This window comes from Marmota marmota, unplaced genomic scaffold (genome assembly GCF_001458135.2).
Source record: "Marmota marmota marmota unplaced genomic scaffold, marMar, whole genome shotgun sequence".
Lineage (NCBI taxonomy): Eukaryota > Metazoa > Chordata > Mammalia > Rodentia > Sciuridae > Marmota > Marmota marmota.
In genome coordinates, this window is record NW_025999842.1 from 40,931,471 (window position 1) to 40,947,963 (window position 16,493).

At 33.2% G+C, this 16,493-nt stretch overlaps 1 protein-coding gene across 1 annotated transcript in view; it reads right to left on the reverse strand.

Annotated features, from left to right (window-relative positions):
• Positions 1-16,227, reverse strand: part of LOC107155096 (triadin-like) — a 149,375-nt gene extending 133,148 nt beyond the window's left edge. Inside the window, exons 1-5 of the mRNA XM_048800416.1 lie at positions 16,140-16,227; positions 12,475-12,507; positions 12,321-12,347; positions 10,131-10,157; positions 935-982 (exon numbers count right to left, since the gene is read on the reverse strand). Coding sequence (XP_048656373.1) covers positions 935-982; positions 10,131-10,157; positions 12,321-12,347; positions 12,475-12,507; positions 16,140-16,227 — 223 coding nt within the window. The remainder of the gene's footprint in view (positions 1-934; positions 983-10,130; positions 10,158-12,320; positions 12,348-12,474; positions 12,508-16,139) is intronic.
• Positions 16,228-16,493: the final 266 nt, after the last annotated feature.

The window sequence follows — 16,493 nt, forward strand, 5'->3', positions numbered from 1 at the left end:
AGCTGCTTAGGACCTTACTAAATTGTTGAGACTGGCTTTGAACTTGGGATCCTTATGCCTCAGCTTCCCAAGTCACTGGGATTATAGGCATGTGCTATCATGCCTAGCCATCCCCAACACTTTTTAGAATTTTATTTTGAAGTATGGCTTTGCTAGTTTGCTGAAACTGGCTTTGACTTTGCAATACTTCTTCTTCAGCTTCCCAATTTGCTGGAATTGCAAGAGTGCACCATCCTAACTGGCTTGTACTCTTTATATAGTATATGCAATAAAATAGATTTTTAGAAATATTATGTCATTTTGGTGAAATATGTGTGTAAGTTTGTGTGGGTTGGGGAGAAAAAGAGAGAGAGAGAGAGAGACAATATATATTAAGGATAGTCTATTAAATTTTCTCTTGAGATAATTTTAAAGACATTGTATACATTATTGATTTCACTCCAAATGTCCCAATGTATTTCTTAAAGCAAAATAGCTCCAAGTCAGCATCTCATGGACTACATTTCCTAATGTCATATTATTCTTGTACAAAGTGAATATTTTTCATGTGAGTTTGTCAGCCAAAATTTCATTTGTTCAGGCCCTAACCTCCTAAGGCAGTATATTGAATTTGAATGATCCATGGAGATGACTGGAATCCTACTGATTTTATGTAGTTTCATTTCCACAAGTTTCCAAAAGGTAACTTGCAATTTGACTATAATTAGGGTAGCATTAATTTATGACTTTAAGGGGAAAAAAAAGGACTAGCATTAGAACAACTAAAAACAAAGCCTTGATAACATAGATGCAACAAATCTTGTGTAAAACTAGTTTCTGTATCAATAAAATGGTAAAATCAATAAAATTCTTCATTAAGCACTATGCCATACACTTAGAAAATGTAGCATAAATAAGTTACAGTCATGACATCTGTTTGTTTAGCTGTATTTACCTTTCTTAGTTGAAGCAGCACCAACCTCTTCTTTGCCTCGTTCAATTTCTGCAAATTCAGATATTAAAGGAGTGAGAGAAATGGATATTGGAGATACCAGATCAATATGACATAGTATTGTAAGTCAGACAAGAACACAACAATCCAAATATATGGCACCCGAGAGCAAAGCAAGCTGCAAAGAAAGGCAAACTCCCAAGAGCTTGTACACTTTGGTTTTTAACATATTGACATTCTTGAAGATTACTACAGAAATTTCCTTTCAAGGTACAGCTCTGTGATATTAAGTAATTTTCTTATATAATAAGTAGTGATCATTAAAAACAAGGTGGCTTGTTACCCAAAATACAATGGAATACTAAAGGATTAGTTTACAGCTAAATGTATGTGGTATATGGATTTTTAGGGATGAGCACTTGGAAAGTCTTCCTTGCTTGTTTAATTATGGAAATAGTCAACATGATATGACCTCTATCGGTTAACTTTGCATTCTAAATGATGAGCCATAATATTACAGAAAATTTCATTTGAATGTTGCTTTCAAAAACAAAGAGAAAGATAATTTTAAAGGCCAGAATATCTTGCATGGAAGAGCTGCCCTGAAGATATAATCTGAAATGTTGATTATACTACAAAATATTGGAATTAATATCAAAGTTAATTAAAGGAGGCATTTCTTTTCTTTTTTTCTTTTTTTTATTTTGAAAGTACTTAAGTATAATTTTATTCTACTATGCATCAATGCCATATACAAACACAACATTGTTTGGATCACTTAATTGTTACAGCATTCCATGTTTTAATATTACTAAGAAGGACATAAATGATCATTTCCTCACTAAATAGTGCAATGTAAAATTTAATCTTTATTGCTAATAAGACATTTTATAGCATAGAAATGTGATCAAAGTGATCATTTACTTTATCATATCACAAAACACAAGTGCTTACTGTAGAACAGTGATATAGTTTCAATGGTAAGGAAATTTGCGATTCCTAAGGAATCCTGTTGTTGCCATGATTGATTATTCAGGTCAACTATCAATAGTAAAATGAGTTGTGATATAAAATAAAAACAAGAAGTTACCTATACTAAAGGAACAGTTAATTTCATTTAAGAAACTGAAGCCTGGATTCTAGTTAATCTTTGAATACATACAAAAGAATGTTCTCTTAAAAAATTTTATGTAATCACAAATTTAGGTAAACTAATTGAAAAGGTGGCATTTTCTATAGTTCACGTGAAAAACAGAAAAATAATGATGAGGTAGTGAATTTTTACAAAGCTTTATTTACTCATTTTTTTTATTGGTTGTTCAAAACATTACAAAGCTCATGACGTATCATCTTTCATACATTTGATTCAGTCACTAATATGGCATTATGTAAAAATGTGGATGTATAACCGATATGATTCTGCAATTTGTATTTGGGGTAAAAATGGGAGTTCATAACCCACTTTATTTACTCATTTTACGAACATTTTATTATGTGAAGTTGTTCCCTTGATGATATGTTTTATTTTTATTTTTGTTGGCATTTGTATTTGTCCCCTACCACCCATATCACCATAGCTGAGGCTATGGAAAAAATAACCAGTGGACACCTTCACACCCTTTTCTTTGCTATACCACAATGCCTTGGGCTATGAGAGAGATCAGAGATTGAAATGAGGCATTCAATAACTTCAGGTTTTAATACCATAGTATTAGATCCCACAAGAGAATAAATTAAGCCTACAAAAGAAGTCACATAAATACCCTCTTCTTCATGCTGCCTCAAGACTGTGAGCTCCAGGACCCAGCAGACCTCTTAGTATTTTATACCTTCCAGGTGACTTTGACAGTCGTTCTTTGCTTCAGCATGCATCAGAATCATCATGGAGGGCTTTTAATATACAGAGGCAGGTCCAGGAAATTGAGATGGTAACTCAGGGCATGTTCTAAGAATTTGCCTTTCTAACTAGTTCCCAGGTGATGGTTTTGCTGCTGAACTGGACCATATTTTGGAAACTGATTACCAAACTTCCTCTAAGAATCTTCTCAGGTCAATCCTACAGTGATCTTTACTCCCGTTTGCCTCAGGTCTACCATGAGCTCTCCAGCAGAAAAGAGAATTTATGGCTCTGTATTTCTTTCCAAAACTTTACCTCTTTCCAAAGCCCTTCCACTATCCCCTTTGTTCATTAGCAGTACTTGTCCCTATATTTTCAGCTTCTTAATATGTTCCCTATATTCTATCCATAAACCAAGCCCTATCTCTCCAAAGTTGTTATGTCCCTAGAGTTTTTTAAAATAAAGAACATTTATTTTTCCATGCTCTACATATTAAGGCATCTGGAAGGGGTATACACTTAACACTCTTGGCTTCTCAGTTCTTTCCATAGATTGTCATCTCCTTGTTTCCTCCAGATCCCAGTTCTTCTAAAGTACACACTGTCAAATCGTAGCAGGCTCTAACCCTCTTTACTGTTGTTGTCAACCAACCTAGCAGCATATCCTTTCATTCATTGAATAATTTTGCACATCACTACCCTTCTCTACACTACTGCTATTGTGGGATTTAATTAAGAATCACTCTCAAAGCTAAATGTATATTAGAATGTGCTGGAGAATTTTGATAAATCTATTCTATTCAGATGTCTGAGGTGAGATGCAGAGCCTGAATTAATGAGCCCGGGGTGAGTCCTGGGTATTGGTATACTTATATGATTTTCAAACACTTCTAATATTTAACAGAATTAGGAGTCACTCTTATACATGATGCATGCAACCACATGAGCTCTCACTTCCTTGAGCTCCTCACTTGAGAAAACCAGGAACCCCACTTCTCTGATGACTACCACAAATATACACTTGGGCTTTTCCATTATGGTCAAAACTTGATTTCAAAAATCCTGTTCCCTGGTACTGTTGCTTGTCTTCACATTTCACCTACTCAAGAACTCCCTCTAAATAGTATCTGATCCCATCAATACAGTGATTCCTTCAATCTTACCACTTTCCTACCACTCAAGATCTTCCTCATGTCCTGTCTTCACCTCTAACCAAGCTTGATTAAATGACCTGTGGTTAGATCATTCACTTCTGTTTAGTATTCATAGTCATCTTCTGCATTCATTTCTAGGGCTGCCTTTAAGATGCTGGGTGGATAAAAATAACAGATTTTTTTTTGAGGCTCTGCAGGGTAGAAGTACAAAATCAAGGCCTTGACATGGCCCTCTGAAGCTCCCTCTGAAGGCAGTAGGGTGGATTCTCTTTGTGTCTCGAAAGCTTCTGGTGATTGCCAGCAATCCTTGGCATTTCTCTGTCTGCTGTGGCTCTAATTTCTTTCTTTTGTTGACACAGCTGTTCTCTCTCTACATATGTATATGTTTCAAAATTTTCCTCTTCTTATAAAGACACAAGTCATCAGATTTAAGGCCCATTCCAATTTAATATGACCACAGCTTAACTTTGTAAAGACCCTATTTTAAAATAAAGTTATGACCGCAGGTACAGAGTTAGAACTTCAATATAACTTTGTGGGGGCTGCAGTTCAATCTATTATATCTGGCAAAATACCCAATGTATTTTTTGCCAGTCGCCTAAGCAGCCATCTGACCTGGAGAAAGACCCTAACCGCATTGCCAACCTTAATTCAAATGTCAATCACAAGACTCATGGGAATGTTCAGCACTGGCCAGCAATATTCTCCCAGACCTAGTGAAGTTGTCTTCCCCTTCCCCTTGACAAAATGCTCACAAATTCTACTCTTTCCTCAAACTGTCCAAATCCAGCAACATAAAGAGAAGCTGCCTTTGAGAAATTCATAGAAAAAATAAGTAAGGCTACCTCAGTTTTGTACCACCTCACTAGCATATACCCATCCTTTTTCAAGTTTTAAAGGATAATCAGTCTCTGCAGCTATTTAGTGTGTATCCTTCCATCTGGGTCCCACCTCCTTGTAACTACTCAAGGTCATTGTTCTTGCAAGGTTGCTCCTATCTGCTACCTCATTAGTTCTCACCTATGGACAAACCACCACATCGTTCAACTCCCTGCTCCCTCCTTGTTCCATGCAGCCTCTAGAGAGCTTCTATACTCCACCCCAGCACTTTTGTTTTCTCACTCTCTATTTTTAAACTTGTTTTATAGTGAAAAATATGATATAGTTAAAGGTACCTGACATTTGTGCATATCTTAGTGAATGGTGATAATGAATGCAAACATTTGTATATCCCCTACAAGCTTAAGAAATAGAATGCTATCAAGACCTTTGGAAACTTCTGACTTACCCCAGCATTGTTGTGCATAATAACTCTTTTCATCCTGGAGTCACTCTTGACATTAATTTCACAAAATTATTTCTTTATACAATTTTGTATTACATATATTTGTCTCTAAATAGAGGTAAGATAATTTTATATGAATTAAATTATATTGATTAGTGAATAAATTTGTATAAATTGGATTATATGGCTTAATTTTTCTCATTTGCTTTTTTCAAAACATTGAAATGGCCAGGCATGGTAGTGTACAAATATAATTCCAATACACAGGAGGCTGAGAGAGAGAGAGAGAGAGAGAGAGAGAGAGGGAGGTAGCCTTGTTGATATGAGTAGCTGTCATTGATCACTTTGAACTGCTATATAACATCCCATTGTGTAAAAATTCTATACATTATCTATTCTACTGTCGATGGACTCTAGGTCATGTCTAATTATGTGCTAGTGTAAATAATGACTATAAACATGTGCAAAAGTGTTCTTAGAAGGTGAACTCGCTGGGCCATGGCATGTGTCCATGTTTGAGTTCAGTATATAAATGCTATATTTTTCTCCAAAATTTTACATTCACATCACTAGTGTATGCAAGTTTTTATTGCTCCATTCATCGTCATCATATGATCATATCTCCCACTTTATACCAATCTGATATGAATATATAGTATCATTTTCCAAGTTTATGTAAAATTCCAATATTGCTTAGAAGTTCAACATTTGGAAATGTTTGCGGGTCATTTGCACTTTTCTATTTTTAAGCTTGCTTCTAGCTTCTGTTTTTCGGCCCATTCTTCTGCCTAATGGTCAAATGCTTCCTCTTGTTTTTCAGTTTTTTTGGGGTTTTTTTGCAACTAGTCTCTTGTTACTTATCTGTGTTACAAACAGCATTTACAAGTTTGTGGCTTCTTTTTTATATCTCTTTAGGAGGCCTAATAATACTTCAGTCAATGCAATAAATCAACTTTTAAATTCATGGTTTAAATTTTTCATATCTAGTTTTACCAATTTTCTCATATTTCAAAAAATTATAAATATGTTTTTCTAGGCTTTTTAAAAAAAATAACACAATGTTTTGCCTTTACTATTTTAGTCCCTGAACCATCTGGGATTGATATTTTAGAATTGTATGAAGTAAGGATAAATTACATTTTTTTGTAATGAATTCTAACTACATCAGCAACATTTTAAAATAATCTAGCCATTCTCTATCTGAAATGGCTGTTCTTTCTTATGTCAGATTTTTGCTCACACGGGATTTAATTTAGGTCTTGTTTTTTTTTCTCTGTCTTGTTAGAGAATTTGTCTGCATCTTCACCAATACCATGCTACTCTTTGAAATAATAATATCAGGAGATGTATTTGAACAACAATATCAGAAAATCTGTGTATTTACACAGTTAAGACTCAAACCCAACAGTGGTCTCTCAGTTGTTATCATTTATACTGCTGTTTTTCTGTGGACATCATTTTATTTTCTGGTACTGAAATTTATTCCTAGTTTCTTACTTAAAATCCTCACCGCCTCCTCCCCTACTTCCTTGTGTCTAAATCAGCCTTAGATACTGCTTCTGCTAGTAATTTTTTTTTTCTCTCTCTCTCTTTTCTTTGCCAATCTTGGTGGACATTCTTGGATTCTGTACCATGAAATTTTCCAAATTAAAGCTATCACTCAGTACACCAATCTTAGCTTTACACATAATCTTAATAACAAGCATGTATTGCCCTACTTCCTCAGTCAATCCCTCACAACCTAGTTTTCCTGGTACATTACTCCAGTGCTACATCAATACTGTGTTGAGTGTATTCGGACAACAGCGACTGAGATGTGAGGAGCCATCCTGTAAATTGTTATACAGACTAAGCAAGTGAGAAGATGGTCTAGTAATAATTATCCTGGGATAGTATAGTCAAACATGACTGTTGCTGACATTCATGATCATGTTTGGTATACACACATTCTATTTGATATCAGATGTGCTGGTTCAGGCCCATATTCCTTTTCCTCAAGAATTCCTATGCCAGAAAATGTACTACTGAGTCCAAAAATGTATCGTTTTGCTAATACAAATTGTCTCCAAGTATTACTTTAATGCTAAAAAGCTAATTAAATTCAAAAGGACTTAACTGTTCAATTCTGCATACTGGCTTCTCCTGAATGATCCTGACATGCATTGGAAGAACAGGTCACAGAAGTCTGACCTACACATTTAGACACTGATGTGTGGTTAGAGTGATCAACATAGGCTTGGTGGCTGAGCATTCTCAAAAATCTGCGGAATACTTAAAATCAGAGGACGAAAAATGTCGGTTTGTTGCTATTTTTGTAAAAATTTAGATCCACAGTTTAAAAATGACTAGACTTTGGTCCTGACCTGGTATTTGATGAAATTTTTTTCTTAAATTCAAATTGACCACAGGCTGGTTGAACACACATATGGGGTATGTGATATAAACCTCAAAGTCTTCAACATGGAGGAAGTGAACTATTACAGTGCCTCCCAAGGACTAGAAAACACTGATCCTTGACCCAAATAAATAAAGTTGGGGGGATGTGGTCAACCTATTGAATACACAACAACTGCTATAGACTTTATTGAAGATTCACCATGATTAGTATTCAACATCTGAACTATTCTACTCCAATGGCCTCCTTGTTTGATCCTAATTGAATTGCCAAACTCTATGTGGCTATATGATGTATGGGGGAACATGCTCAGGGAACTGTAGTGATGAGACTTTGTTGCACTGAGGTACTTTTTACTTGTTCCCTGAGAAAGAGAGTTATCTGTGTTGTCTTGCAGAAATTGTAAAATCTAGATTTGGCATCCCTGCCTGGTTCAAGGCATTCTTCTATCAACACCATTCTGTGGCCCATAACTCTAGATGTGACCTTCCCCAGCATTGTGTCATTGAACCTGGGACGGTTTCTCTCTTCTTCAAGTTCTTAAAAATCTATTAGTAGCTCTACCCTGAAATGATACAGCCCATAGTTCAATCAAGTCTTCCAGTGTTTTTCCTAGTATGACTTGAATTATTCATCAGTACCTGAAGGAACAGTTTCAATCCATTAAATTAATCTTTGTTCTATTTTTTTCTCTAATCCAGTGTTAATGGCAAATGTCCCTTTACATTTACCATGGACTTGCTCTGTCAATATCACCTTTCCTATGAAATGCAATACCATGGAATTTCATTACATAAATGTTTGATTTATGTTAATTCAGCTACATATTTCACTTTCACACTTGCTCTCATAATTTAAGATAATGTAAATTTGTACTCCAGATGTGCAGGCTACATACACAAAACTATTTGCACCATACTATATGGAAGATTTAAAGACTTTTCAAGAGTATTTGTAATGATATATAATTTTCATTTTAGGCATTGACTTTACAAACAGCCCACTATATATAGGAAATGTGCAACACTTCTCAAGTTGTAAGGCTATAATTTCCAAACGACAAACAAGAAACCAATTCTTAATTGGAGAAGTGGCTGTTATTAGAAAATCTGAACAGCTTATGAGTTATCTCTCATTAATTTTTATATTGACAGAAAATGTCCATGTAAAGTTCATATGTCTCAACCACATAAGGGGCAGAATATTAACTCTTCAAATTTTTAAGTTGGGTTTTAATGATTTGGTAACCCAATATGCTAATCTCCTGCAAAACATGCTGATCTTTTAAAAACTTGATTGGATAGTGTGTTTCATAGTTGGCAGATCACACAGATTTTTTTAAAATTTCAGATGAATATTTTTATCTATGTCACATTTTCCTACTAAGAAAATGTTAATTTATAGAGTAATCTTTAATCTAAAGTTCTTTACCAGAGCTGTGAAATTATCAGTTTGTTTTATACATTTTCTTGATTATGAATTTCTACAGACTAAGTACTAGCATACTAAACAATTCATAATATAGAGTTCCAATTAGCTTTGCATTCAACTTTAAACTCACAATTTTTCATGGAAATACAAATGGAATTTTAGATTCATGCTAAATTTCACTTTTAAAGTCCCCAGTGTCTAAGGGAAAAATTCTAAAAGCAATGTTCTTTTTTAAAAAGAAAAAAAGAAAGACATTCTCACCTATCTAATTAACATATATTCCAATTATTCACTGATATGTTTACCAGTGATATACTAGGTCTGAAAGTATTATGTATTAGTATCATCATCAGTACTTATATAACTCTAACCCAAAGGGAAATATAAATATATTTTATCAAGCACACAACTGACCATGGGTTATATATCCAAAACTTAAAGAAGCTAACCATGTTTCTTTTTTCCAAAAATAAAATGCAAGCCCTTATGCTTAAAATAATTTCCATTAATGGCAACCTGTTAGTTATTTTATCAAATTAAGATTTACAAACAACAAAAGAAATCAGCTTTTTTCCCTTGAGCATATTGTCAAGGCTACCACTGATACAAATGGCATAATATGTTATAGTTGCCAGTCAATATTTCATAATCTAAAGTTACATGGGTTAAAAAAAGAATATGATAGCAAATAACAGTTAAAAAACTGGGGTTTGGGGGTACATTTTATTAAAGACACAACATTTATAGTAGACAAATTATGTTGCCTGTTTTTTTCAAACAATTAATCATTAGAATAATTAAAGAATTATTTAATTAAGAAAATGAAGAGATCACATATTCTGCAAAGTATAAAACAGGTCACAATTTGAAGAGAGGTTATCTGGACAAATTAAAATTTACAAAGTAAAGCTCTATAGATAAAGTGTCAGAAGCATGAATTCACAGAAAAGACAGAAATGAATAATTTGCCATATTATTCCAACACACAAAAAATTGGCACTCCAGCTCAAAAATTAGCATTAGCAATGTCTACAGCAGAACAGTCAAGAGAATAAGCTGCTAAAATATGCTCCACTTAAAAGTTTTATTCAACATACTTGCTTTCACTTGTTTTTCACTTGCAGCTGTTAATGATAAGAAAGAAGGTCTATGTTAAACATACTTTTTTTTTATAAAATAACTTTAAAGTTATTTTAGTTGCTTAAAAGACTATGTGTATAATCTTAAGGACCAAAAGGAAAAAACAAAAACAACAACAATAACAACAACAACAACAAGGCAAATCTTAGAAAGAGAATACATAGCACTACAATTTCTTTGACATACTCTAAAAATACTCATGAACCACAGATTTTTGTTTTTGTTTTCTGAGGGACTGCTATTTAAACATCTTCCAACATAGAAGGATCATTCATGACTCATTTATTAGTTTTCCATTTTAAGTTTGCAAAGGATCTGATTGCTTTTATATTCAGGAAAATACATTTTCCTCAAATTCTATAAAATGAAGTGAAAATAAATAAAGAAATAATATGGCAGATTATCCAATGGTTTAAATTTTAAAAATAAAACTAATTACTGCTAAGTGGCTACACTGTAATCAAACCCTGAAATGAACAGATGTTTTGAAGCAATTTTAAGTTATGGTATTGTGTCATGTTCAATATGAGACATGGTATTTAGCTATGAAGATCCTTAAAACTAGTTATATCAAAAGTCATTTGATATGCCCCTCCATATTTTAAAATGTGTCTCTATTTGAGCTTTTTGCATATGTACATAAGTATAAATGTGTGTTACAGAGCACTTGTGGGAATGCATTCTTGGACAAATAGGCTGTTCTCTATAAATAGATAAACCATTCCTTACCAAAGGTTAAATGGTAGGGCTGTTAATGTGAGATAGTGAAATGTGCCATTACTTCATCTTGTAAATTATGTATTTGGAAGTCATCCATTTTTTAAATTTTAAAAACTGGGATTATTCTACTTGGTGTCCTTCTTTCACCTCATACATTGTTATCAAGTGTCCTCTGTGTGCTTGGAATCACAATAGGCATTCTGAAAATAAAGAGATAAAAATAGGCCCTATTCTCTAATTAAGAACTGTTGAAAGTGTAAAAAAGAAGAGAGTATAATTTTAACAGTACATTAAATGCTATTGTAAAGGTAAGGAAATGATGCTATGGAACTGGTTGGAGAGATACCTAAGCAGATTGGGGTTATTGCAGTAGTTTTAACAAAACAAACTGGGAAGAAGAAAACTGTGGCTTTAAACCTGTGATTTGCTATGGTTGTGGCTAGGACAGTCCTATGGTGTAGCAACTCTATTTGCATTGTTATGTACATTTGGCAAATATTATTTCCACTTAAATACAAACTACAGGACATTATATGAAGCTATGACTATCTGCAACATGTGCACATAAACACAAGCACACACCAGCCCAAATACCCTCCCCTAACAATAAAACCTCCTGGTTCTTTGGGTGACATTTCTTCATACAAACTCAACATGAAAAAAAAAAGAAAGAAAGAAAAAGAAAAACAGAAAGAAATAAAAAAGAAAGAAATAGAGGTCACTAGAAAACGTCAAAGTTTTTCATTCAAATAACATACTGAGCAGGTAAAATGTTAGAAAAAAAAATAAGAAAATGATTTGGTGTCTATAGTAACTGCACTTTCAGTATTTGTTGATTGGGTTGGTTTGTCTCATTGTTTGATTCTCAGTTCAATTTTTTTTTCCTATTAGATTACAAATATATTGAGAATAAATCTACCATTCTTTTAAAGATAAATCCCCAAGTGCTCAAGAAATGCTACTAATTAACATTATGCATGGGGGGAGAATATTTCTGGAAGTGAATATTTCATATTTGAAAAGCAAAGCAATATTAGATGCATTCACAGGAAGTGTTTTGCTCATGTTTTATTTTGTTCTTTGCATTTTTTTCACTAAACAAAAATTCCTGCTTCTCAAACATTGCACACAGGAGTCCACTGGGTATATTATGAAGTTTCTGTTTCTTATTCAGTAGGACTGGGTGGGGCATTCATTTTCTTAATGAGTCTGCATTCCTACCTCAGCATCAAGGCCTCACACTGAGTAGCAAGGGTGCAGCATGTTATCAGGCTTTTACTTTGTAAAACTGCCTTGATGTTAAGTTTGTGTCAAGAGCTTGAAAGGAAGGCTGAGACTTCCTGACCTTTCCTGCCTCAGACCACCCTTTACACATAGTCTGAGGCTACCTGTTGGTAGAGAGAGTCCACTTCACCAGAGTAACTCACCTGAAGGTTCCTTCTTTGGTGACTTTGCTATATCAAGCAAGAAAAGAAAAAAAAAATCAATATTCTATGCCATTCATTTATAATTTATCATTAAGTTGCAAATTAAATAATATCATAAAATTTAAAAAAAAATAGAATACTTTAAATAAATTACCTGGTTCTGCATGTTTTTCTTTCTTTTCCTGTTCTGAAACATATTTTATTATTGTTGTTATCATTGTCATCATCATCATTATTATTACAATTATGTGAATCACATCTTAATTGTTTTAACATAAGCAAACCCACATGCTGATGCTGGATTGCAGCAACTAATAAATACCTTGAAGAGAGTATAATTTCTCTTGGGAGTTCCCTCAAAGAGTAGCATCAAAATATTCTGGATATTTACAGGAATTCAAAATTTACATAAATAATAAACCAGAAACATAAAGAACTGGAGACTATCATACTAAGTGAAATAAGCCAGTACCCAAAAGTCAAAGGTCAAATGTTTTCTCTAATATGCAGAAATAAATCCAACAGGGTGAGGAAGATGCAAAGAAAGAGAGAAAAAAAAGGAAAGGGAATTTCATCGAAACAGAGGAAAGATCAGTAGAATAAACAAAGGGGATAGAGGGGGAGGAAGTAGAGAGGGGGAAAGGGAAGAACCATGGAATAAAACTGACTCCACTTTCACATGTGCATATGTGGATATAGCACAGTGAATCCTAACATCAAGTATATCCACAAGACACTAATTTAAAAAAGAAAGAATGAAAGAAAGAAAGAAAGAAAGAAAGAAAGAAAGAAAGAAAGAGAAAGGAAAGAAAAAACTACCAGTACAGTGAAATATCAGTAGAGTAGTGAGACTGGAGCAGGAGAAGGGAGGCAGGTGGGAAAGTGCTAGAGATTGAATTAGAGCAAATTATATTCCATAGTTGTGTGATTATATCAAAAGGTATTCTAATGTTTTAGGTAATTAAACAGATTCAATAAAAATTAATACAAAAAAAAAAAAAAGAAAGAAGACAACACTCTACAAGAGGACAATATGGTTTTTCACAGAATCAACATTCCAGAAGGAATAACAAACTGGAAATCTACAGGGCAGCAATGCCTTGGAGAAGGACCCACAGTGCTGGGTCCTATGTGGTGGCAGTATATCAGGACATCCTCAGCAGATTCTTGGATTTATGACATTTCCTTGATTTGTGTTCCATTCCTTTTCTATGATGGGTTAAGTTAATAATAAATTATATACGTCCTCAAAAGATAAAGAGGAAGCTAACATTTACAATATACAGTGTACTAATTTTACATGAAGTGCAAGCACTAATTTTATTCGAAATGTTATCATCCACATTCTATTCTTATTTATTTTGACTAGGTAAGCATGTCAAATTAATTTAAAAGAAGGTTTTCAAGAAATACTATTAGACACTATCTGATACTTTAAAGGAAAAGGTTAGAGAAATTTCTTGAAGTTTCATTTATGGAATAAAATTTGAAAACTGGAAACTATTCATGCTGAAAGAATTCTATGAACTGTATATTAGAAACACTTGGGGTCACATAACCCTGTATGGTGATGGCACAATCTACCAACCTTCAATTCCACTCATCAGGCTTATCATTGTGCAGGGGTAAAGAGCAACTTGCACACTCTAAGACCATGCACAGGCAGCAGAACAAACAAAAGAGCTTGCTTGAGCAAGGGTTGCAGGCTAAGTGGAAGGAGTATAGGTGACTGAGCAAAATCCAACATAACAAAAATATTACCAAGTGTCTGGCAAATTAAATGTATTGTTTAACTGCTGGATGAAAGATTGAACTATACGAGATTTGTAAAGTAATTAAAACAAACAAAAAAGAAATTACTGGGCACAGGACATCAAAATCAAGCACCAGCAATATATGAAATTTAAAGTTAAAGAAAAAAAGACTGCACTAGAATATTAGAAAGTCATCACATAATAATATACTGTGCTATTTGGGATGATATGCAAGAAAACACATTTTTACAATATATGATATTGCATAGAATATTTATTGAATAATTATGCATTATTTAATAATTATTATTAATATAATGATAAATATAAACAATTTTACCATTAAATTCTACAGGGACTGCCAAATAAGGCCCTAATTGATCATTTGAGTTATTTCTTTTTATTTTGAAAAAAATATAGATTACAGGAATCTATAAAATATACAAAATTTATAAAATTAAGTATATGTGAATCCTTCACCCTGTTTTTATACTTAAAAATTGGTCTAAACTTAAAGAAAATGACTTAGAAAACAAACTTTTAATTCAAAATAAATTAAATTAAATTGAAATTTAATTAAAAAGAAAAATGGAAACAGAATATAAGGCTAGAATATAACATCAAATGCAGCAATTTTGAAGATAAATCCAAATAAAATTCAAACACATAATAATAGCAATAGCAAAAGCAAGTCTAAATGACAAATCAGAACAAACAAGTTAATTTGGAAAAAATTCATAGCTGTTTTGAAGAAAACAATTTCTTCTGCTAATGATTTCCCAAGTCACATCTATGGAACTTCTCAAGGAGGGAATGGGTTGTTCTATAAATGAAGGCCTGAAAAGTCATGTTTATTTATTAAATACATCAACGCCCTGAAGATTGCCAAGGAGCTGCCATGTGTCTGCAGGACATTTTAAATCATATAAACTGCAATAAAGTGAAGGCCTTAAGGAGACATGTGTGTGTATATATATATATAATTTTTAAAATCTCCAGTTGTCCTCCATTTTCCTGCTGGTTTGTGGAGTAGATTTTGTATCCCAGTGCCAGAACTTATCAGCAGCTGTGCACACTCATAAATCTGATGCTGAACAAACACACACTTCTCCACAGATAAATTGCTCCCTCTGGCTGGTTGTTCATGATTCTTTCTACAGGACATTTTAGAGCTCTTTCATGACATTGACTATCTCAGAGTCCTAACTTTATAGGGCTAAAACATACATAAGCATTTTTTAAAATGTCGTATATTTTAAAGCTAATGTTTTTAATACCAATGGGATCTTAAGAAATATATAGTCCTGGAATGGCGCTAATTTTTAATAGCTAATTGAGTAAGGTAAATTTTATTTTTAAATTTTGATTTGTTAAATGTCTCTCATTTTCTTCAGAGGAGAATACATGTTTGCAAAAGACACAACCTCAAGGCATTGAACTTTACTGAATAGTTACCAAATTTAATGGTGTGTCAAAGTAACATTGAACTATGCCTAAGATATGGATGCCAAGCAATGTTATTACACAGAGTTCATAGTGCCTATAGGGAGAATATCACATCACAGACAAAATGTAATATATTGTTTACACATGTCAAATATTTATGTATTACAAGAAGAAAGACAATAGGGATGAGGTCATAAAACTAACCTGGAAACCAACTTCTATTCAGTATTTTCTAAGAACTGAGAACTGACAAAATTATTAGGACTAAATTTACACACACTTTAAGACCATTTGGGTTAATGCAACATGTTTATATTTTCTGTTACAAAACTGTGGATAGTGTTATTAAGTGTTTGCCAGAGTTGGAAAAAAAAAAAGGTTATAAAAAAGCTGGCTATGCTTTCCAGGTCACTCTGACCCTGTAGGCCATGTATTCTTCATTCTCACAAAAAAAAAAAAAAAAAGCCAGAAAAAAACAAAACAAAACAGTTCACATGCATAAAACATAGAACAAGTACATTCAAGATTGCAAGTTTAAATACACCAGCAATCCGGTTTATAGCAGTAGAAAGAAACAGCACACACCACAGGCAAATAGACTTTGCATGCATTTTCTTACTTTTTCCCTTCAACTGCTCTGTTGAAAGAAATATAAACAGAAAAACATTGATCTTAAAAGCATTAAAGATAAAACTCACTACTATCATATTTCTTAGACCACATATTTTCCACAGTCTCCCAAATATTTCCCCTTGAATTTTACAATGAGTGTTGCTCTGAGGTATTGTCCATTATCATAAGAAGTGCCATAATTTGATTTAAAAACATTATTTGACAATTATTATAATGTTTAGTCATTTTAAATTATTTACACCTGGCAGTCTTCTTAAATAAACACGCATGGACAAACTTAAAAAATTGTGTAGATAAATACTTTGTACCAATGAACAAATGTGAAAAAGTCCAAAAGATG